Consider the following 25604-nt stretch of genomic DNA (forward strand, 5'->3'; position numbering starts at 1 on the left):
AATCGAAAAATTAATTTCAGCGCTTGAAATCTTGGCTGGTGATGAATTTTAGCGTGCTCTTTCGATCTAGCTATGTCCAGTTCAGAATTTCGTGCGAGTCCGATGTTGGAAAGTAAAATCTGCGATTTCGACTGACTTGTCAATCAAAATGGCCACCATTTTCTTAGTAAGGCCAACTTTTTTGTGCAAGTTTGCTTTAAAATGTTCCTTAAGATGTCCCTTTTAAGAAAAAAAGTGTCTTAGAGGGTCGACGGGGGGGAGGGTCAAGGGGTCAATTATTCCTATTGCCATATGCCGGACTATTGATTTTTCCAACTTTCACCAATTTTTATCACAACTTTTTTTAACTCACCCAATTTATCCCAAAAATTCTCAACTTTTTGCCAACATTTTTCTGTCTGTGCGTCCAGGTTGGTGGGGTGAGACACCCTTAAATTTCTCCCGTCCAGTACGCCTCTGGGTAGGGGGGATGATTTCAACTTTATCCTTTCAAAATTTCAATTCACCATTCAAAATAACCACATGAGCCATCTCTTTTCCCCCCTGGCCTCGCCTAAATTAAATCACAATTCTCAAATCCAATTTCATCCATCCCCCTCCTCAGACCAACTATCGAACCAGTTCACATAAGAAAAAATCACCCATCGTCTGCGAGTCGTCTCAGCACATCGTCGATTTCACTCCACATACGCGACGAGACGATTTATCATCCGATATTTCAGCTCAAAGAAGGAAAAGAAAAAAAAGAGAAAAAAAAAGTCAAACGTAATAAAAATACCTCGTTTATCTCAATTATCTTTCCAGCTCCTTACACGGTACCGGTACCGTTTGTGAAAAGGGCCAAATTAACGTCTCATTCGCCAAGGAAAGAAAAAAATTACACCCATTAAAGGAAATAAACCATCATCTCGTTGGAAAAAAAATTCGCAATTAATTGATCGCGTAATATACGATCGATCGATCGATTCCAGACGACTGAGTAATAATTACTAAAAATAATACACGAGAAAATTGTAGTATAGGTAAATAAATTTCGAAAACACTTTTCACGTCGCTCGCTCGTGTACCGTACCACATACAAGTACTACAGCATAGATACACAATTACACATGTAGACGTACTTACTCGTAGTTGAATTTCTCGTGTACTTGTGCGATATAATAATAAAAAAAAAAAAACGAGGGCAATCCGCGTAAACGATGTCGGGAGCTCTTTTGATTAATTAAAAATATCTACTCGGGTTCACTCGATAATTTTATTTAATTACTTTAAACTTTTAGAATCCCTACTAGGTTCAGACTGCTATTCACTATACGCTGACAATTTCGACGAAACAAATTTTCAACCAATTAACTCGGGCGGTGATTAAAGAAAAGAGGCAAAAAATTGGCCAAATTGAGCATTTTTCAGGTACGTAGTAGGCAGGGATGATGAGGTAAAATCCGCTATTAAAAAGTGCATGGATGGTAGGTAAAGGTATAAGGTAAGGTAATCTGGATGATCGTGTCTATATACGAGAGTTCTGTGTACTAACCTGTTAATTAAATAAAAGAAGTATTTGCACGATTCTTCGACCGTATCGCTATTCGCATATAAATGTCCGGAACGTTTCGTTGCCACATATTTACCATTGTTGGCTCGAAAACAAACCGATCCATCCGGTTGCCAGACCAGATCGAATAAGGCATTTGATGATCTATAAATTAAGCAAACCGTATAGGCAAATTAAAAACCTAGCAATGTAATAAATCTCTTTTCTACTATTCGAGACTCCAACTCCAGCTCCAGCTCATCCAGCTACAGGAGCAGCAGCAGTTAGCAGTAGTAGCCGAATATGAATTAGGAGAATTACGTCATCATCATCGACATCGTCGATAGGGATACCAACCTTTTGTCACCCACAGCTTGGATACCGCCGGCTGTTTCCAGAGTCCAATATCGATCCTGCATCGTACGAATATACCATCTCTTGGTGGACGAGTCGAATTCCAGCTGAAAGGTTTCATGATCAGATATTTCGTCTTGGTTGGCAGTCACGTCGACACCTGCGAAACACATAAGCACGCTTTTTAATTAAGTACGTATTATTATTATTCGGCAGCAGCGTAGAATAAAATAAAAAAAGGTGGCAAAGTGAGTGAGACAGACAGAGGCCATATTAGATATTCATTTTAGATACGCCAGAGTATATTATAGTTGTTGATTCGTGCTCAAGTATAACTTACGTTGAGTATTTATGGTGGAAAGAGTATACGAAACGAAACTCTCATAAACGATATTTATTCGATTAGTAATTACATACGAGCGATACTCTCTTATCGAACAAATTATCGCGTTTTTTCGAGGTACCTACATAACCCTTTCATGCCTCGGAATCGTAAAGCGTTTAAAATCTTATCCTCCGCTTAACACTTACGCTTCACATAGCTTATTCGATGATGGTGATCTACTCGTATATGCTGTTGAAGATGGAAAAAACCGAAAAAAAACAAGCTTTACCGGTATACAAGGCGATGACCGGAAAACAAGAATAAAAATTCATTAGAGAAGTGCACTAAAAAGGTGGCAAAGAGCATTCGCGCGAGTCTAATTAACACGCTGAGCGTCAAGTACAGTACTAGAATAATATTCGTACTACACGAGGTGTTTGGGAAAAAGTTTTTCGATGGTTGGGTTGAAGTGTTTTTTAAAACATGGTTGAGTATACCTATTTGAAGTCTGTATATAGAGTTGAGAAATTGCTTTACTCGAGATGGAGAATAAACTGTCGAGAACAGATTCGGAAGTCATGATTTGGGTCAAAATGTCGAGGAAAATTAACGTCAGAACTGTCAGAAGGTAATTAAGGGAAAATCCAAAATTATAAGGGGGATGTTCCATATTTTGCTCAAATTTTATCATCTGTTTTTTCAATGGTATTGTAAAATAAACATTATCATTTTCATCTTAAATCTTCAAGGATTCTGAAAGAGGAGAAGGATGTGTTCAGGAACGAAACTTTCAAAGCTCATAGACTCGTATCTTTATAGTCCGGCATATGAAAATAGGAATGATTGCACCCCCTCTCCCTCGCCGATCCTTTGAGACAACTTTTTTCTTAGAAGGGGCATCCTAGGAAACATTTTAAAGCAAACTTGCCAAAAAAAAACATTTGGCCTTACTAACAAAATGGCGGCCATTTCGATTGACAGGTCAGCCGAAATTTGCAAGTTTTACTTTTCATCATTGGACATCTAGAGCCAGATCGAAAGGGCATACAGAAATTCATCTCCAGCCAAAATTTCAAGTGCAGAAGTGTATTTTTCCATTTTTGTTGAATTTTTAAAAATCAAATTTGGGCTAAAAGTAAGAGGAAAAAAAATCAAAATTTCAGCAAATTGACCTAGAAAGCTGAAATTTGGGATATACCCTATTTTCGACCTGCCAAACCGATTGGAAACTGTTTCAAACCGATATGAGCAATTTTAGAGACTCCAGTATATTTTCAAAGCTTGAAATAATTTCCTATCCACAGAATTTTATCAAGTGAAGTTGAAAATCCTAAATTCACGCTCCACTCTAACTTAAACACACTATTAAGTCGACTGCTGGCAAATTTAGGTCATTTTGGAGCCTCCGGCTACTTTTTGAAAATTCTTTGAGCCTCCAGTAGATTTTTGAGACGATAAATTTGCGCAAAATGTCATCAAATGGAGTTATTAAGCCAAAACTCACTCCACACACTAATTTCAGCGCGATATACATATAGCCGACTGCAAGTGGATTTCGAGTCGTTTTAAAGGTTCCAGCCATGTTTTGGGAACTACTGGAGCCTCCAGTGGATTTTTGAAATTTAAATGAAATTAGAAATCCTTAATTCACGCTGCACTCCAACTTAAACACGTTGTCAAGTCGACTGCTGGTGTGTTTAAGTCATTTTGGAGCCTTTAGCAACTTTTTGAAAATTCATGGAGCCTCCAGAAGATTTTTGAAACTTGAAATTTCCACAAAACTTTGACTTTTAATACCCTATGATGTCGATTTCAGGTAGATTTCATGTCGTTTTGTAGCCTCCAGCGACTTTTTTGAAACTAGTGGAGCCTCCAGTAGATTTTTCAAACTTGCGATTTCCACAAAATTTCATCAAATGAAAGCGGAAATCCGAAATTTGCGCTGCATTCTAACTTAAACTTATTATCAAGTCACCTTCTGGTGGGTTTCAGTCATTTTGGAATCTCCAGAAACTTTTTGAAAATACTTGGAGCCTCCAGAAGATTTTTGAAACTTGAAATTTCCACAAAATTTCAACTTTTAATATTCTATGATGTCGACTTCAGGTGGATTTCATGTCGTTTTGCAGCCTCTAGCAATTTTTTGAAAACTACTGGAGCCTCCAGTGGATTTTTGAAACCTGAAATGTCTAATTTCTTCAAAACTTCATCTTTTAATACCCTATGAAGTCGACTTTAGGTGGATTTCATGTCATTTTGTAGCCTCCATCGACTTTTTGAAAACTACTGGAGCCTCCAGTGGATTTTCGAAACTTGAAATTTCCACCAAATGTTATCAAATGAAGCTGGAAATTTGAAATTCGCACCGAATTCCCACTTAAACACGTTATCAAGTCACTTTCTGGTGGATTTCAGTGATTTTGGAATCTCCAGCAACTTTTTGAAAATTCTTGGAGCCTCCAGAAGATTTTTGAAACTTGAAATTTCTCCTTTTAATACCCTATGAAGTCGACTTCGGGTGGATTTCATGTCGTTTTGTAGCCTCCTGCGACTTTTTGGAGACCGCTGGAGCCTCCAGTAGATTTTTGAAACTTGAAATATACCTGCAGTCGACTTTATAGCGTATTGAAATTAATTTAAACAGTGAATTTTGGCTTTATATTTACATTTGATGAAATTTTGTGAAAATTTCAAGTTTCAAAAATCCACTAGAGGCTCCAAGAATTTTCAAAAAGTAACTGGAGGCTCCAAAATGACTTAAACCCACCTCCAGTCGTTATAACAACGTGTTTAAAGTAGAGTTCAGCGTGAATTTCGGATTTCCAACTTCTTTTGATGACATTTTGTGAAAATTTCAAGTTTCAAAAATCTGCTGGAGCCTCCAGAACTGCTCAAAAATATCTCAAATTTCAGCTTTCTAGGTCAATTTGGTGAAATTTCGATTTATTTCTCGTTTTTGGCCCATTTTGATTTTCAAAAAATCACCAAAAATCGACAAATGCATTTCAGCACTTGAAATTTTGGCTGGTGATAAATTTCTGCATGCTCTTTCGATCTAGCTCTGTCCAGTTCAAAAAATTTCGAACAAGTCCTATGTTGGAATCAAAATCTGCGATTTCGGCTGGCCTGCCAATCAGAAGGGCTGCAATTTTTGTTAGTAAGACCAACTTTTTTTTTGTCAAGTGGGGTCTAAAATGTTCCTTCCGATGGCCTTGCAAAAAAAAGGGGGTGTCTCTGAGGTCCCTCCGGGGGGGGGGGGCGTTGCAAATTGTCATATGCAGGACTTGTAGCAGTCAGTTGATTTTACAACCACGTGATTTTGTCTTGATTATTAGCTCAATTGACGATTTTCACCGATTGAATCAGTAATTTTGTAATATTTATACTGATTCAAGCATTTATTCATGATGTATCATTCAAATCATTGATTTAGTGAAGAATTAATGTTTTATTCGAGATTATTCGGGCTGATTTTGATGTGATTTCTCCCTCCCCCTCTTAAATCTTCATGAATTCGAATAGCAGTTAGATTAGAGCGTTTTGATACACTCTTCTTCATGGATTTCTTTCTCTAAAAAAAAAGAAGTGTCACTCGATTCTCTCAACACCCTGTGAATAGTTGAAGTATCCAATGTTGGAGATCTTCATCTCAAAGACATCCAATATCATTGAACTCTTCCTGTTCGTTTCTCTTCGATAAAATTTATCGACAGTGGGAAAATTTTCACAGACACACTGTGCATTACGTATGCATTTACACGATTATAGGTATGTGAGACTGTTAAATGCTATGTCACGAAAATCGAATCCTCTCTAGAGTCACGGTACAGCTCTACTGCCGACTGCGGCTGCTTTTAAAATCAAATCGTACTGTTCATGGGACTGTTTTTTAAGTACATAAACGTAGGATTTTAAATCATAATCAAACAGATGTGTAAACAAACTCGTCCAGTCGACTGCGACTCACTCGTAAACACACCGTTAAATATTTATGGGAACGGTGTTATAGTACATGTATACCTCTCGTCTCTCTCGACTCGGGTACTTTTTACACTCGTAGTATTCGTAGTAACTTCCATCATCCGAAGTTATTGCTTTTTGATCATGTCGAACTTGTCAATACGATTACAAAGGGTCGAACTGTTAATGGAAATGTCGATTTTAGGTTCCTTTTTTTTTATATTCGCAGTATTATTTCATCGCCCTTCGATTGCACGACTATGTTCACTCATAACATTCACCCTAGATTCGGGCAACTATGTCGAACAGATTAACAACAATAATAAGGGTGACAGAAACGATCGATTCGCAGCTTTTTTACGAGTATTAAAACACGCTATAAAAATGACGACGATCGATTCGACGATGATGGAAAAAATGTGCGTATAGTCGAAAAGGCCAAAGCCTCTCTATGGTTCCATTTCGATGTGGTTTTCACGTACTCGTATTTCGCCGAATTAACCGTATAAATGCGAAACTGTGTTGTTATCGACGTCGTTGAATAATTGATGTAGGTAAGTTTATTGTATTTCTTCTGAAAAGGAACCATGTTTTTTCGTCGTTCGAAGGGCGGAGTTTTAGCAATTTTCTGCGAATTACGTAACAATTTATTTCTAATGTAAGGCTCTAAAATCACCCTAAAATATAGTTTGGATAGTGATCGATTCAAGAATGGAAAGGGAGGAATTGACCAAAGCCAGCCATGTCCTGCAACAATTCAGTCTAAGTCTTTCGATATTGATACGTGTGTTGCGAAATGTAACGAAATGTTTAATTTATTGTTTGAGGGAGGGGAGGGGAATGCCCATATCTTAAAATCTAATAAACAATTTCCTGCCCTTTCCTCCCCTCTCCAAACCTTAATATTCATAAATTTAGAAATAAAAAAAATTAAACTTTACAAAAAATTGTGATTTTGAATCGAAATAAGGAAAGCATTATCTCAGCGAGAAAAAATCCAATCAAAGCTGCAATTTTTTGGGACTTTTTTGTGACTTTTGAAGACTTTTTGGGTTTTTTTAAATTCAAAATCAATTAATTTCTATGTCATTTGAATTAAAATTATGATTTTTTTAGCATCCAGAGCTGTGAATAATAGATTTTTTTTCATTTGAAAAATTGAGAAATTTTTTTGTAGTTTACCAACAGTTGACTTTACAGTGCAGCGTATTGAAATTAGTTTTCGGAGTAAATTTCGGCTTTATAACTACATTTGATGAAATTTTACGGATATTTCAAGTTTTAAAGATCTACTGGAGGCTTCAACAATTTTCAAAAAGTCGCTGGAGGCTCCAAAATGACTTGAATCGACCAGCAATCAACTTAATTACGTGTTTAAGTTGGAGTGCAGCGTGAATTTCGAACTTCCAACTTCGTCTCATGTAACTTTGAGGAAGTTTCAAGTTTCAAAAATCTACTGAAGGCTCTAGAACTGCTCAAAACGGTTTGAAACCGCTTTGAATCGGTTTAACAGGTCGAAAATAGGATACATCGCCTAAATTTCAGTGAAATAGAATTCCTGATGAATTAGTGAAATTGTACCACAAAAAAATTGAAACTCATCAAGTCAGTCAGACTTTCTATCAATCAAATATCAAATCAGTGGTTTACTCGTGATTACTAAATAGGTAAATCAGTATAATTATTCCCACAATTTAAATCGATGAATTTTTGCCATTTCACTGATGAAAAAGTCAAAATTTAGTTTCTGATTGACGAGGGAAATTTGCCTATTGAACCAGTAAAAATACCATTCAACTAATCAGACATTTTTCATCCATAAAATCAGTGATTTTATCACGATCTGGATCACTGTTTGAGTCAGTAAATATTATGAAATTACTGATTCAATCAGAGAAAGTGAAACCCAAAATCACTGAATAAATTAGATATTGCATTAATAAAAATAAGTGATGAATTCACTGTTATCCAGTGACATCATACGTGATTTCAGAGGAATTTCGCCGAATTGTCAATGACTAGCGATGACAAAACTTCATATATTTCAGTTCCAGTTTGCAGTTTCGTTTTATCTAGTTCAAGTTTCAGTTTCTTCATTTCAGTCTCAGTTTTTAACCATAGTTTCAGTTTTAGTTCCACTAATTTTTTCATAAAATTCATAATATTTCTGAAATCTTGAAAAAAATGAACTACCCACTTAAATTTCAGTTTTGCTTTTTTCAGTTTCAGTTTTAGTTTCAATTTCTTCATTTCAGATTTAGTTTTTGGCCAGGCTAAAACCCACTGATTGGCCAGTGAAAAGATACTGATTACAGTTTTTTTTTCTGAGCGATGAGGGAGGGGGCGTTAAAAATAAAAGATAACTGGATTGATTAGTTATTTTAATCAATTGAATCACTGACTTCATCACGACTTACCGACTGAATCAGGAAATAAATATACCTACTAAAATTAATGACCCAATCAGTGAAAATCAATAATTATCAGATGTAATATTGTATTGCAAATTTAATGAATAAAAACAAATGATTGATTCAATCGATTTTCACTGATTAATCAGTGAAGATCTACCACTTAATATACGTTCAATTTCGGCTGAATTCAGTGGATAATTTCATTCTAAGTTGAAAGCTACTCAGAAAAAATTTCGGGTCCAGAGGTGTCACTGGAGGGGAGATATGGGTCCTCAAAGAGAGAGAATATATTTTCAAAAAATTGTGTTTTTGAAATTTTTTCTTCTAAAATTTTTCACATTCGTTAGGCCAAAACATCGAAAGGTATCACTTCTGAAACTTGGAAAATATTTCAGAATGCAATGGTGCCAATTTTTTGGCCATTATTGTGAATAATTTCAAAAAATCGAAAAAATGTCACCAGACTAATTCTGTTGTAATATACCTACAAATCTCTAGTTCTAAAATAAGGGTATTTCATAATATTTTGAAACATGACGAAATATTATGAAATAGGTAGGAACCAAATCACCCTTGGTATATGAACACCTGCCCCAAACCCCCGAATGAGCCTATATTGTTTACCCAATAATCAAAAATTGATTATATACAGCTTTGCTTAAAATTCGGATGACTTTTACGACTTTAATTCAGGTTTCCTTTGATTTTTCCGTTAGCCATAAAATCTTACTTTAGGCAACCACAAACATCTGCAAAAATGGACAATTGGTAAAAAATATAACAAATAGATTTCTTGTTATAAATTTTATGACCTTTTGATCAACGTAATTGTTCACGTGCCGATACCAATAGGCAGCACTGTTTTCCTCCTTTTAAAAATCATGTCAAGTGATTTTATTACCTTGGTCGTAAAAGTCAACAAACCCTCTTTTTACAAATTTCTGTTAAAAAACTGTTGTCTTGTGATAGGTACATTTTCAATAGCTATTGGAACTTATTAATTGGCTATTGAAAATGACCACAAAATAACATAGGCCTCATCCAGGTGCCCAAAGTCTCCCTCTTGCTTGTATTGTCCAATTTAATATAAATACAGGCAAAGGAGAGACTAAAAATCAGTTCATTTTCGGATTTTCGAGTGTTAACTAATTTTTGTTAAAGCACAGTTCATTTTCAATTTTTCAAGAGTTCATTTCCGAATTTTCGTGTGTGTACTTCATTTTTAATAATTTCAAGCACTCTTTCCGTCAGTAGATCGCGAATTTATTTAATTATATAATTTTTTAAAAGTCTACATTGAATTTTCGCAAAGTATTTCAATTTCACATTTTATCTCTTTAATTTTTTTTACTCAATTTAAACATCCAATTTTGTATTTTTATTTAATTCAAGTTTCCGAGTTCGTGTTTTTTTTATTTAATTCACAAATTTGGAGCAACGAGGCAAATTATCCAAAACTGTAAGTTTTTAATTATATTTACTTATTTTTTTATTTATTTTAATTGGTATTTTATTTGAATTTTCTTGGTACATATTTTTTTTCTTTCTTTTATAATTTGATAATTTTTTATTTCTATTATTTTTTAAATTCAACAATTTTATAATTTTTTACTTTGTACAATAAACCCAAATTTCTAAATTTCCACATTTTTAGTCATTTTTTTTACTAGGGAATATAACACACTGCATTTTAAAAATTCTCCCTAGTTTCAGAAACGATACCTTTCAATTTTTTGGCTTGATAAATTGTAAAAAATTTCAGAAAAAAATTTCAAAATACGAATTCAACCAAAATTGAGCGATTTGTAAATTTTTAACCGCTCAGTAGAATACTTAAAGTGGTCTTGATTGATGGTGATGGCCTAGCCTAAGTCGTCGCAGAATCTCAAAAATGCATACAATATTTGGGAACTGGGCCATTTTTCCCACAATAAGTAGGGTTCAGGCTAGAACGAATCCAAAATTGACCAAAAAACGAATCCTTGAACGTAGAATAAAATTGCTGAGCTGTTTTGGATGTGATGTCAAAGCCAAAAAGAATGGAGTTGAAAACTTCTTCTGGAAGAGGAACGTTGAACCTTCCATGAGAAAAATTAGTTTAGTATTTGAGGATTGAGGATCATTCGAGGAACTACTCTCGACCATCGAGTGCCTCTCCCCCCTCTTTGAGCACCCTTATCTCCTCTCCAGGAGCATCTTCGTATCTGAATTTTTTTCCGAATGACTTTAGACTCAAAATGAAGATCTCCACTGAATGTGGCCAAAATCTTCCAACATTTTTCATTACGATTCACCCTCACACCACATCTACCTTGGATTTTCGAGAAAAAACACATCATTTCATGATTCTTCAAACACCCTGTGTATAAGTCAGGGATCACAATTATCTAAATTTTGAAAAACAACGACCATTCTCTAATCTAAATCAATCATCTCCAAAAAAGATTTTCTAAACACACTAATATAGGTACACTTTTGCATGCCCTCTCCAGCAAGTGAAAAAAATCACAACAAACCGCAGTAGTCAGCTCATCGCCAACACTCTAGACAGTTTAAAAAGTACCTAACTCATCTGATTTAATGGTTTATACGTAAAACGCTTCTGAAATGTAAACAGAGTGCATGCGAACGTGTATGCGGATTCAGTCCGAATGAGACTTTCTAACTGGCAATACTAGTTCGATTTTTATTGTCGACATCTCGCGCCATCATCATACATATTATATTTACTCACACACAGCCAGACAAAAACTAACGTTATCGGTGAAACGAATTTTTTTTCCAAACAATGCCTGATAATTAATGCTTAATGTATTACATATTAATAATTAAATCGTCTCGTAACCTTGAGTGGAGTTGTGCGAGCTCGCGGCGGCGGTGTGCGCGCGTAATTAGCTATGAGAAATGCGACCGTCGATGTGTGTGCGGTGGCGTTTAAATGTGTATTCTTCTTTTATGGGTTTGGGTACCCACATTTATGCGTTTGTGAGTGAGTGTGTGAGGGGAAAAAGCGAGCAGAGAAAGTAAACGAAAGTAAATCGTCACAGCGTCCTGGTAAATTAATCTGAGCGAGGAGGATTAAATCGAGTATATTTTTATGTGTTTTATGGTTTTCATTCATTTTATCTCCAATGCTTTTTATTGATACCGTTTGTCAACTGTGAGCTTCGTCGTCGAACGGTATCTAAAGTACAACCGGTTGACAGATGAGTAATCATATCAGAAATGAAATGGACACCAAAAATACTTTTTTTTTTCAAGAGACGAAGGAAGCATTTCAAGTACATGGGCACTTTTACTTCGCCTAGTTACATTTTTGAATCCATTCGACTCGAATTAATACACCACACATATGTCGAATACATCGTACGTATTTGTATATTTCACACCAGCAGGAATGGCAAACTCGATCACATATACAAATAGTTCCTATATAACACTCGCAAGACCACCAAATTCATACGGTAGTCTGGCTCTGGCGTATTTTGTTGCCAATTTTAAACATACCAAATATTCGACGTCGATAGGCAAACCATATGTTCCTAAATGCAACATATTTCCGCCTGACTTGACGAGTTTGCAAACCGAAGAGGCAGGGCGAGGGCCGAGAGGACCAAGGTGCATGCGAAATATTGCATTCAGCTCGTACTTGCTGCTCGTATCTCATATCTTTAGATCATTTTCGCACGCTTGGTGGTAATAAAAAGCAACACTTGTGCGACCGCGAGGCGATGCGATTAGGCTTCTTGACTTCGCTATGGCCTAGCTGACAACATCCCAGCGAGGGGGCAATAAAAGAGGATATAATTTATGCACTCGTGTTCTCTAGTGAAATAGGAGTTTATCAGAATAAATGGTGTATTTTGACTCGTGTACTGTGACGATGAGAGTACCAGGTATTCGAAATTATTATAGAGAAGTGAGATTTACACGAGATAAAATGATAAAATGAGAGGAAAACCGGAGATAAAATGACTATACTTAACGAATGAATCAGAAAATTCTTAGTACGATACATTTATTGACAGAATTAGATACGATAACTCTCTGCACACCTAATCGTCTATAAACTGTCAGTCATCTTGCTTTTTCATTAGACCGCTCGTGTATTTTCACAGGCTATTTTTTTCTGTCGTATTTTCGTCCGTCCGTGTAAATGTAAATATTGTCAAATGTGGCACCACTGACACCATCAATCCTTTCGGTAAACATATATCCGGTCCTCGATGATTCTGATAATATCGTCTGGTATAGAATATACATATCACTAGTAAAAAGGGTTCACCTGGCTTACGTTATTCAACTGCGAGATGATCCAGACACGATTTTAAAATAGTCGAATGGTTGGAAAAAAGGATTATGGCTCGAGCAGTCCAATGAAATCGAGAGTATCGAGTCAAAAATGTGTTTACAGATTTAAATCGTGGTTTGAAATATTTTGAAAAATTGTAGAAAAAACAATTGGGGATGGGAAATTTTATTGACCAATTTTTCATTTGGGATAAGATCATTAAGAAATGTGAAAAAAAAATATGGATAGCGATTTGAAATTCTAACTATAGAACAGCATCCTAAAATGCAGGAAAAATCATGAACAGCTGCTCTAAAAAAGAAGGGGATTTAAAACTGATTTTTTTCAGCGATTCTCACATCATTTTTTTTCCTTAATAAAATCAAGGGGTCAAACGGAAAATGGGCATTTGTCAATTTTTTTTTACATTTTTACAATTCTGAATGGATTTAAAAAAAATTTCCACAAGTAAACATTTTTCAGTTCTTTTTTTTTCATGGAAGAACACTAAAAAAAAAATCTATTCGGAATTGTGAAAATCAGGAAAACAAAATAAATTGACAAAAACCCCTTTTCCATTCAACCCCTCAATCATGTTTTATTGGTTTAAGCAATTTTTTTGATTGAAACCTCGTTGAAATTTTGGTTGTAAAACTTTTAAGATTTTTTCAATTTTTTAAAGGAATGTGTACCCTGAAAAAAATTAACAGCATCCTATGTCAATTTGAATACTTCAGAAATTTTTTTTCATTTCATAAAATTATTCAAAAAATTTTACGTGGAATCGACTAATTTTTGGCCATTTTTCAAAACTTTTTTTCGACTTATAATCTTGAAACTTATTGAGTGATGCCTTGAGCAATTTTTTATAATTTTTCTCACACTTCCCATCAATTTTTTCGATGTTTTCCACAACTGTAAAATTCAACTGAGGAGAATATGTAATTTTGATCCCAGAAGCGTCTAGGAAACGGGAAGGGGGTTCAGTGCCCCCAAAATTGAACTTGAAATGAAAAAAAAACAATTATCAACACATTCTGATTTTCCTAAAATTTTTGGCCATAATCTAAAACGTGAATGTTTCAACATTTCTTAAAATAACAAAACAAAAATTCATCAAATTCGAGTTATTTTTCTAAATTTACTCGAATTTTTTTAACCCCACCCCCTCTTCTTGTTGGAAGCTATCTGCTGTAGAATCGTTGAGAGAGGTAGATTATAAAAATTGCTCATGTTCAAGCTGTCTCCAGCAACAATTATTCATTTCAATTTTTTAGTCATGAAAAATGTTTGATTGAGGCGAGTTTTCATCATTTAAAGAAATTTTGGAGCCCATCATCGCCGCCCCCCCCGTGCATGGGTCTTTTATTAGGAGAAAATTATTCCCCGAGGTTCGATGTTGGAGTATTTTTTTGGTTTTCAAGTCGAAGAATTTGACGCAAAGATGATCGAATAATTCTATGGTGGCATTCAACTGACTCTTTCTCCTCTTCCCCTCCCCCCTCAGGCATCTACCAGACTCATCTTAAATAATTCTTGAAGCATCTCTTCTCTCCCTCTGCAATACTTTTGGGCAGGCCATTTCTTTGTCACCTTTTTTGGGGACACGCCAAATCTTGAAAGTTATAAGTTAAGTTCATAATTTTTTGTTCCACCTTCCTTCCTCAAACATTCAAAAACAATTGATTTTCTCCTTATAGCTACTTAAGAAGTCCTTCTTTTTGTTTCAAAATTTCCAAACAGAGTCCCGTTTTTTGCAAAAGTAAGAAGTTTCAATTTTTGAAAAAATTGTCAAAAAGTGTCATTTTTTCGAAAAATAGTCAAAAAAAAGTCTATTTTTAAAAAAGCGTCAAAAAGTGTCAATTTTTGTAAAAGTAGTCAAAAAAAGTGAATTTTTGGAAAAATAGTCACAAAAAGTCTATTTTCAAAAAAGCGTCAAAAAAGTGTCAATTTTTGGAAAAATAATCAAAAAAAGTGAATTTTTGAAAAAATTGTCAGGAAGTGTCAATTCTTGAAAAAATTGTCAAAAAGTGTCAATTTTTGAAAAAAGTGTCAAAGAGTGTCAATGTTTGAAAAAGTTGTCAAAAAAGTCCAATTCTTGCCTAAATTGTCAAACAATCCTGTTCTCACCACAATTTCCCAAAAAATCTTGTTTTTGCCAAAATTGTCAAAAAATTTCGGGTTTTTGTCAAAATTATCAAAGAGAATCAATTTTTGACAAGTTGACAAGAAATTTGGGCTTTTTTGTAAAAAAAAAAAAGTCCAAAAAGCATTGATTTTTGCCTCGTCTGTTAAAAAGCCATTTTTATTTTGTTTCAAAGTTTGCCAAACAAAAGACACGTTTTCTACAAAATTGCTTAAAAGCTTCTCTTTTTTCGGTGGTAAATGGAAATTTTTCGGTTCCTTAAAATTTTCTTTGTCCTCATAAGAAAAGCCCTGTCAGGTAAAACTACCTATAGACTGAAAAAATCCGGTGCTACTTTTGAATCAAACAAAATGCCATCGAATAAATTGAACTGTTTTTAATTATTTTGAGCTGCCCTGGATCTTGAACTTCATAATCATTGTTTTAAAAAAAATTATAAAAATCGACTTTTGTAATAGTTTTAAATGCATAAAAATCATCTTCTCGAAACCAATCTTTAAAATGAAATATTACTCAAAGATTTGGTAAACTTCAAACAGGGGAAGCTTTTCGTGATCATTATCATTACAGCGTGAAAAAAAAATCACCCATTAATCATTCAAAATCCTCTTTATTATTACTTAGTTGACACGCCCTAATTTTAAATCTCCTCACCGTACACAATCGAGACGTACTCGACTTTTCTTACAGTAACCACTTCATACCACACGCACTCCACTTCCTTACTGTCATTGTGAGTGTGTACTTGAAAAATAACAATAAAAAAATTTTTAAAGTTGTCCCTGAGATTATCAGACCCCTCGTATGCTATACGATAGTTGAAAACATTTTGTTATCTAATCTGCTTGAAAAACTACGCATCGATTTCGTCTAACTTGGTTCGATATTTAAATTCGGTCTGAGACTGACTCTGAGAGTGTTTGTAACTCATTTTAAAAGAAGAAAACCTAAATAAACTACTCAAAAAAGGCAAAGCATACCGCCTCACATCGTAATAAAAACAATAAGTTAAGTTGATAAATATTTGCACAGCAATAAGTACATAAGTAATATGGTAGCAGAGACTTTTCAAGTTGAAGAGCAAACCTGAAAATAATTCGAATGGGGATAGACTAAACAGCATCGAGCGAAGGTTTGAAAACATTACCAGAGCTATTCCTCTCGGCCACTGAGATGGATTTATGATTAACATCGTGCCATAATAATCAACGCTTGACCTAACATACTCATACTCTTACGAACTGACCATCATCACGTCTCTCTCTCTCTCTCTCACTATATTTACGTGTCTGGGCTCACCATCTCGAGTCCATTATCAAATCATACACCCTCATAATGATCTCTTATACGAATAAATCCGTATTATTTTATTGTATTTGCACATTAAATATGCTTCCACGACAGGTAATTTTTCATTTTTTTTTCAATCTCGCGTAAAAAAATACGTAGAAGAAGAAGAAAATGACACCATTATTAAACCAATTACACACGTCGAACCGGCTCACATCAGCTCGACTGTTACCGATATTCCGATCCAACGATCAAGGTCTGGTCAGTGCTGCATTTATTTCTCGCTAGCACGCGCTCGCGATGACCACGATGGATGCCCCCCCCCCCAATAGAATTATCGATTGATCAATGCGGGGAGAACCGGCTTCCGCCTTCCGCCTGCATGTTGCACTATCCGAGTACCTATCCACCTGTAATTCGAATTATTAATCTGGATCATCGAGATATCCGACAACAACAGGGTCATTATGGTAAATTCTTCGTGTATTCGCATCATCGTCGCCGGCCGGCAAAATAAGAGGAATAGGTCGGTATTTTACGAACGTACAATAACTTGAGGCAGGCAGCTTCGACAAAAGATCTGAGTATTTTTCATCCGGCATCGTGTTCAATTTTCTCTATTCTCTTTCGAATATAGACATTATCGAGCCAAGACTAAAGTACTAGCGTTGGTTACCTCGACCTGGAGTAGGAGTGATGACCATTATTCAACACAGTTCGATAATCAGACCATTAAATATGGGCTAATGGTGACGAAAAAATTAACCGATTTGTTCTGACTGTTCGACGACAATCCATAGGCAGGTATAGGCAGTGCACATCCAAGTCTTTCAGTGTACCTCTTCCGATGGATTATCGCATGTAGTTTTTTTTTTCACTTCGGTGCTCGTTCGGCGTGTAATTTAGTCGTCGAATTATGCACGCCCGGTCGCGTATTTCCTTCTCGAATTAGGAGTCTTTGGTGTAGTTTATGCTACTATGTAGTTAGTTACGTCATTCAATGGCATCACATATACTAGTACGTTTTGCTACTGCTATGGCAGTATACGTATTATGATTAGAGAATAGAATGAAAATATCGCCGGATATTTTTCCGACTGGATGATGATGGTGGTGGTGACGTACGATACAATATTTTCGACATTTAGGTGCCTTTACTATTGTAAAACGCTACATGAGTCACTGACAGCCAACCTAGACCTACACGAGCGAACAGATAGCGTAATCAGACCTGTACGTGTGACGTCACATTTCAAGCCATTGTGGTATTTCCTCGTTTAGGTGGAATGCGAATAATGTAAAGTCGATATTTCAAACTGTCCGGTGTAGTGTAGTATGACTGTATGACTCAGTTTGGAATAGATTGCATTTCCAGGGTTCGTTTGGTGAAAATCTATATCCATAGTGTGCTAATGCGATGACCAGACGTGGTCAATAAGGCTTCGGAGTAACGTAAATTAATCATCAACCCAGTAGGGTGACTACACCTTCGCAATAATGGGCTCAAAGCATACATTCCCCATCAAAATACATTCCAAATGAGTATTCACTTTTCAGCGAGTTGAAAGAGAACAAATGATAAATGAATATCAATTAGAGACCTGTATGGAAGTTTTGGAGAGATAGAGACAAAACTAAATTGAAATTTTAATTTGAAAGAACACGCAAAAATACATCATTAGCCAAAATTTCAGACACTGAAGTACTTTTTTCGATTTTTGGTCGACCTTTGAAAATCTAAGGTGTCTACTAAATTGAAAAAATGAGAAAGGATGGCTTTTGGATGACTAAATTTTTACATTTGGACGACCTTTTTTTTGAAACTACGTAGTTTTTAGGGAATTTTTTGCGCTGATCATTAGAAAAATAACGAAAAAATTCCATCACGTCAAGATTTTTTACACATTTTCGGAGTTGATCATCAACTGAAATTCTATCACTTTTTGGTAACTTTTAAATTATGTTTTACGTGATATTTTCACAATTTCATTTTCATTTCGACACATGATTGATTTTTCGTAATTTTCCATATTTTTTATTTAAAGCAATTTTAGCCGAATTTAGCTCAGTTATGCTGGATGTTACTTTGATGACCTGTTAGACACCTTGAAACCCAACAAAAATGAAAAAAAACCCACAAAATTTCGCCAAACTGACCTAGAAAGTTGAAATTTTGTAAGTACTACATTTTTACCCCCACCCCCCCCCCCCCATCGATCGAAAATTAAAGGATTGAAAACCGTTGAGAGGAGTTCTGAAACCCTCAACAAATCTCCAGCTATATTTTGGAAATTCAAAATTTTCAGAAAGTTCCATAAAAAGTGTCCGGATTGATCAAAGAACCAAAAATTACAGATCAACCGGCGAATCTGAAGTGAAACCATTAGTATTATCGATTTGAAATTTTTGAATTTTTGTTTCAGTAAATTTAGAAATTTTCTCAAGATTTTCCCGACGGGCAAAATTTTGTGAAATTTTTTTCCCTTTGAATTTCCCCAACAAATTTACCTACCATTTTTTTTCAAAACGTCTTCGTTTAAAGAAATTGTCAAACTTCACAGAATTTTCTGATTGTTTTTTCTGTTTGAATTTCGTACATACAAAATTGATCAAAAAAACTATGAACGAAACGGTCGAAATAGGCACTGAAAAATTTCTGAAAATCTCTCCAAACTGAAGCGAAAAAAAATCAGAAAATTCCATCAGTCTATTGTAAAGTTAGGGAATTTCTGCAAACAATGATCTTTAAAAAAAAAATCAATAAATTCTGTCAATCGAGTGAAGTTTGGAAAAATAATTCAAAGGGGGAAAAATATCACAAAATTTCGCCCGTCGGGAAAATTCTGAAATCTCAAAAAGTGAAGTTCTAAAAAAAATTAAAAAACGGAGAAAGTTGTCAATCTGTAAAGTTAAGAATTTTTTTTAAAATCTCTGAAGCAAAAAAAAAGGGGAACCCATAAAAAAAATTGCATTTATTGGGGCATTTTTGAGAAAAAAGACAGAATTTTCAGTACAAGAAACTCAAATTTGAAGCACTCCTCTCCCTCAGATCTTGATGGTAATGACATTTTTGAACTCACGTCAGTAAAATTGAATGCAAAAGTCTGTGCTTGCCTACAGGTAAGAAAATTTTGAAAAATAGCAGGTTTTTTGCAAGATTTTGATTTTTTGAGCATGTTGCACGGATTTTCGAGCTACACAAAAAATATATGTTATACCTCAGGGTGTAACTAAATTCCTGAAAAATTTTGCAGATGAAAAAGTTGATAAAAATTACACTCATAGTCATAGTCATGGCAAAAAAATGAACGAATTTCAATTTTTTTGCAATGAGTGTAATTTTTATCAACTTTTTCATGAAATACGTCACAAAGAGGTCGAAATAAGACAACTGAATAAATTCAAACTTTTTTTGATGTTTGGAATTGAAAATTAAATTTTTTTGAATTTTGATTTTTTTGTGATGAGGTCTCATTTCATTGAGTGAATGTGTTTTTTCAACTTTTTCAACGGATACGTAAAATAGGGGTCAAATGGGTCAACTTCACCATTTTTGAGAATTGGAACGATATGAAAACTACGTTTTGAAACTTTTCGAGCTAATTTTTCGTACGAAAAAAAGTGGCAACACTGGTTTTTATGCTAACACCAAAAAGCCTTTCAAAACCCCTAACTATTGGGAAAAGTTTCATTTTGGTATGGGTATCGTGGTTATCGAGTAATCCCATTGCTGAAATGGATGATATTTCAAGTTCACTGAAAACTTTGACACCCCCTAGCAGCCTTTAAAAAAGAGCTAGAGGGCTGCGATTTGCGCCAATGGTCATCCCTCAAAAAGATCTTTTCACAGGGAAAATTTTAAAAAAAATCGCCGACCCCTTCCTTACCACTTCTTGGTAGAATTGACGTGGAATGACCTGTGAGTTTCGTCAAAATTGGAGAAATTACCGATTTCACTATTTCATCCTGAAATACTCTATCAAGTTTCAATCATGAAATGCAATTGATACTCCAAAAATTGCAGTTTGGAACTGGACTGGAAATCGTATTTGAAAGGAAGTATGTAAAGATGACAATTTTATTGTTTCGAGCTATTTACTATAATATACACTATCTACAGTCATTTTGGAATGACTCAGGTCAAATCACGATGACCAAAACGTCACTCGAAAACCTCGGCACTAAATTCGTAAGAATACAACTCCCATATACTCGTACTTATATTTCAACTTGAAATTCATTTCCTTCCAAAAGATCCACAGAATAGAAGATTTCCATTTCCACCCACGACAACTAACATGACGATGCCTTAATAATTGAACATTTCATCTTTCACATAAAAACACGAAAATTCCCACAACTTCCTATTATTGTCGATCAACTCGCAGCACGAAACTACGTGCATGTCATTATCCTGAAAAAAAATAATACACGCCGGTCGCCGCGATGACATGGGTCAACTTTTTTGTCGGATAGATTGACAAGAGTGTTATCTACGTGTGGTGGAAGTTACTCGTATTTTCATAGATAATCGCTCATTACCGCAGCTTCAACTTCAAGTGGCCGATAATTAATGTTAGTTCAAGGTTATGTACGTATCATCATCAGGTATTAATGAACTCTCTCTGTTGTTATGGTGTTGTGTACTTTCCTCTGGAATGGTACCTAATTTTTTTTCAATATAGTAAAATAATGTCAAAAATGCAAGAATTTTCATTTTTTAGGTTTCTGATGGTATTTTTGCAATAAGTGCCAAACTTTGTAATTTTTTTTTCTCGAAAATGAAAAAATATGCCAGTCAAATTTTTTGATATGTAATTCTACGTGAAAAGGACTAAAACTGAGAATTTTTTCAGAATTTTTACTCACCAACATCGTGGTTATATTTAAATTATAAGTTTTTAAAACGATTTTTTTAGGGTTTTGAAAGTGGCAACACTGATTTCGACAGCATTCGTCGATTACCCTCTCAAAGTACTACAATTTGAAAAAAAAGTTCAAAATTCTATACCACGTACAACCGGAGCAATTTGCAACTGAAATTTTCCATTTTCGGCCATTTTGAAGAACTTTGAAACCACATAGATATCGCCAAAAAAAAATCGAAAAAATGTCCAGTTTGCGTCATTCGTCATCGTTTGATGGCTTCTAAACATGATCTGATTTTGAAAAAAATCGAAGACCTCTCGTGCAAAAATCCGCCAATTTGGCATGGAATGATCCAGTTAAGAAAAATAGTATTATTAGCAAATCTGAAAGTTCCTAGTAGCTCGAAGTAGTTAGCTAGACTGGTAGCTAGGAGGTCTTACACCATTGAGGATGCGCTTATGGTCGATATGTTGGTTTGAAATCCTTGTATGAAGGAAGATGATATTTGTGAATTACTTAAATTTGAAAGAAAAATGTCAGGTTTAATTTATTTCGCAATAGTAATGGTATAATTCATTGTTGTGGACGTTTTCAAAACTCAAAAACATTAAATTATGATCGCAAATTCCCAAAATTTTTACCGTGAGACCATGATTTTGTTAAAAAATTGATTATGAATATTCATGTTAAATACTTCCACGTGGGAGTCTCTCATATTTTATCGATAATTTGTCGTGAATACTGGATTAAAAACTGTAGACAAGCTGTCATGAAAGTGTTGAACGAATGTGTTAATTACAGACGAGTCGATGGTGGTCCGTTTATCATTCCTGATCTTCCTTCTTTTCCTACTGAACGAGTCTCAAAAGTTATTCCTTTTACTTATGTTGGCGTGGATTACTTTGGTCCTTTATATGCAAAATGTTGTGGAAATGTAAAGAAATTCTTCGTCGTTATTTTCACCAGTTTAACTGTCTGAGCTATTCATTTGGAACTTGTAAAAAGTATTAAAGCTACAGATTTCTTAATCGTTTTTTGTCGTTTTATTGCGGAGAGAAGCATGTCAAAAAAGATCATTTCCAATAACGCCGCACAATTTTAAAAAATTAAATCTTTCATCGATCATGTTTGGAGAGAAAATTTAAGAAAAAATAACAAATTTGTTTCCTTCTTACTCAAAAATAATATTGAATGAAACTTTATTCCTGATAATGCTTCCTGGATGGGAGGTGTTTATGAGCGTTTGATTCTGTCAGTGAAGAAATGTATAAAAAATCAGTTACTGGCATGATTAATTTTGAAAACTTGAGAACAACGTTAAAAGAAATCAAAAATGTATTAAACTCAAGGCCGCTCACATAATGTTTCTGGAGATCTCGAAGATGTCATCACTCCAGCTCGTTTTATTTGTAATCGAAGTCACATTTCAGTCGACAAGAATTGGGTGTTGTTGTTAATACGAGGTCCAAATTAGCCAATCTTTGGAATTCATCTAGAAGAGTTTTACAATCATTTTGGTCTATTTGGTATAAAGATTACTTATCCAATTTACGCAAAAAGGATAATTCTATTCAAAGAAACACTGTTTGTCAAGTACCAAGTGTTGGAAGCCTGTATTAATAGAAGAGGATGTTTTGAGAGGAAAAGAGAGATTAGGTGTAGTAGATCAGCTTCATATTAGCAGTGACGGAAATATTTGTTCAGCAAACATTGAAGTAAAAACTGGTATATTAACGAGACCCATTAAAAAATTTTACGTTTTAGAACTTAATTGAAGACGTCATAGCAAAAAGGACATATGTGTGAAAGTTGTATTTTGAGAAAAAACTGTTTGAAAGTTTGAGTGCTTGTGAAGTTTAGAAATGTGCATATTTGAACATGGTGACAATTTTATCTTATTTTCCCACTATCTAACTATATGAAATGCTATGCACCATCAGTCTGGAGGAAACTGTGTGTTAGCGGTGAGCGCTCAAACATTTCAAATTATATGTCCTTTTTGAAGCAAAAAATTAGCCAATTTTTTTTTTGATTTAAAAATGTTTTTGAGCAAATTTTTGGATTTAAACCAGGTAAATAATGGTTGACAACACAAAATCGACCATGAGTAACCCATTATCTCTGAAAAAAGATTGCTATGTTGAGTAAAAAAAAAACAACAAAAAAGACAAGTTTTTTTGGCCAATTTTTTTTTTATTGATTTAAAAATGTTTTTGATCAAATTTTTGGATTTAAACCAGGTAAATAATGGTTGACAACACAAAATCGACCATGAGTAACCCATTATCTCTGAAAAAGTAAATTTTTAATCGACTTTGCAGTTTTAAAATGGCGATATCTCACTGGTTTTTTGATTTTGTGAAGTGGGGGTGGTCTCATATGATAGAGGAAGGTCTGAAGAATAACAATATGGATTCGTCTCAAAAAGTACATATGTGTCATTGTGTCATATATACCCCTTTTTGTTATGACATCTTCAATTTTAATTAAAGTAAATTTTAATGTGAAATATTTCATTTCTCTTCAGGAATGTCGCGAACCGCGATTAATTTAAATAAAAATAAAATATTTCAATGGGTAAATATATATTTGGCTATATTTTGTAGGTAAGTTTAACGCGATGGTGGCATCCCCGAAAGATGAACCGGTTCGAATTTTGTTCTATACCTCTTAAGTACGTATAAGTGAGAGTATGGTGTAATTATTAAGACACATGTTTGGCGCACGTGGCACACGCCGGCGAATCTCCTTCTCCACGAGCTGTATTTTTTCATCTGCTCGTCTCATCGATCATCGCACTTGGGACTACACTAAATAAGGGTGAGAATATATGGCATAAGCGTACCCGTCGAGCATATGGTTTCAAGCTGTTTCCAAACTTGGAAATAGTGCTCGAGTTACCTATCTTTTTTAATCAGCGGTGTCGGTGTCACATTCGCTATATAACCAAATATCCGTATCAAAAAAACACTACTACCAGGCGATAGTTTGTTAGCCCTAAAGCCGCAGCAGTACACGGTAAGACACACAAATAGTACTCTGCGTTAATTCCGGATCACGATATGGGTCAAGGTTTGGAAATACTGGTAGATAATTCGCTTCGCAGCGGTATAGTGGTACATTTTCAATTCTTGGATGACTTTCGATACTCTCTTTGGTTTTTTTTCCATCTTATGACGTGAAAGACTTTATTACGATCGATAAATTCTTCACAATTTATCATCTTTTTTCCAGCGAACCGGTTTTATTGCTCTGTATGGTATCTTCAGCTGCAAACACCCTGCGATATGTTTTACTAATTTTTAACGTGCGATTTAGTCTTCTATAACTATAACTGCTCTCAGCCTGGATCAGCTGTTTCGCTATAAGACCTTGAGTAAACAAAATCTCGTAAATTCGTAGATAGAGCTTCGAGCTATGTATCTAATTATGGCCAATTCGACATCACATGTTCGAGTATACATAAACAACTCGGCATCTTTCATTTCTCGCTGCAATAATGTTTTCTAGAGAGAGAAAAAAAAATCATCCACAGGGTACAGGTTACTATGATTTTACGATAAAAGTTGCATTTCCTTAGTTGGCGTTTCTGTATCATTGCGATCTGATCTCGGTATTTAATCATCATCACGTATTTATGAACGCTGAGTAATAATTGAACCGGTTTACCGGGGGAAAAAAACCATCACCGTTCCGCTCAACTGGAACGTATTTACTTCTCATGAACACCCATCGGGTCCACGTCGCTTGGTTTTGATCTGTATCGCTGTCGACGATGGAATTGACATTGAAATATCCATCAACTGCATTCGTATTGTTGTGTTCTCCATCATCGGGTGATTTACTCTGTTCGGCTCGGACATTGCGGTTCGTTTTCCCACACGTATCATACACCATAAGGAATCTTTTCCATACCGCAGTCCTTACTATGGCTCAGGCTAACGTCCTTATTTCCATACAAGGTGGGTGTAGTGCGCTTTGCGAGAATATTCCACGAATGCACTTGGCGTATAAAAATTTCACACGTCATCGAGACTGGAACGTGCATTCTTCTTCAAGTTGCAGACTTGGTTTCGATTCTTCGTATCTTCGCGAGCAAATTTCCAGCACCGATTATTCCATCATAGAGCAGTAGGGTAGGCTTACTCGTAACCACCCCATTATTGGGTTTTTTCTTCGCACCCTACGAACGACGAATATGGGTACATAGACTGATAGACGCACATCTCTAATGAGAAATCATGACCTTCCGAAATACAAAATAGGGTTGAGGGATGGATCTGGATGGTGAAAAAATCCATATCCCTATATTTTTCGCTTTAGGGTTCGAACTTGGATGTTGCTCGACACGAAAATTGTTTACGCAATCAAAGTACCATATATATTGGATAAATGTACACTGCACACGTTTACGAGCAATGCAC

At 35.1% G+C, this 25604-nt stretch overlaps 1 protein-coding gene across 2 annotated transcripts in view; it reads right to left on the reverse strand.

Annotated features, from left to right (window-relative positions):
- singed (fascin domain-containing protein singed) overlaps window positions 1-25604 on the reverse strand; it is a 66081-nt gene that overhangs the window by 5947 nt on the left and 34530 nt on the right. For both annotated transcript variants that reach the window (XM_065347537.1, XM_065347544.1), the window contains exons 4-5: window positions 1889-2045; window positions 1535-1696 (exon numbers count right to left, since the gene is read on the reverse strand). In XM_065347537.1, the coding sequence (XP_065203609.1) occupies window positions 1535-1696; window positions 1889-2045 (319 nt within the window). The remainder of the gene's footprint in view (window positions 1-1534; window positions 1697-1888; window positions 2046-25604) is intronic.

The sequence above is a fragment of the Planococcus citri genome, chromosome 1, assembly GCF_950023065.1.
Source record: "Planococcus citri chromosome 1, ihPlaCitr1.1, whole genome shotgun sequence".
Lineage (NCBI taxonomy): Eukaryota > Metazoa > Arthropoda > Insecta > Hemiptera > Pseudococcidae > Planococcus > Planococcus citri.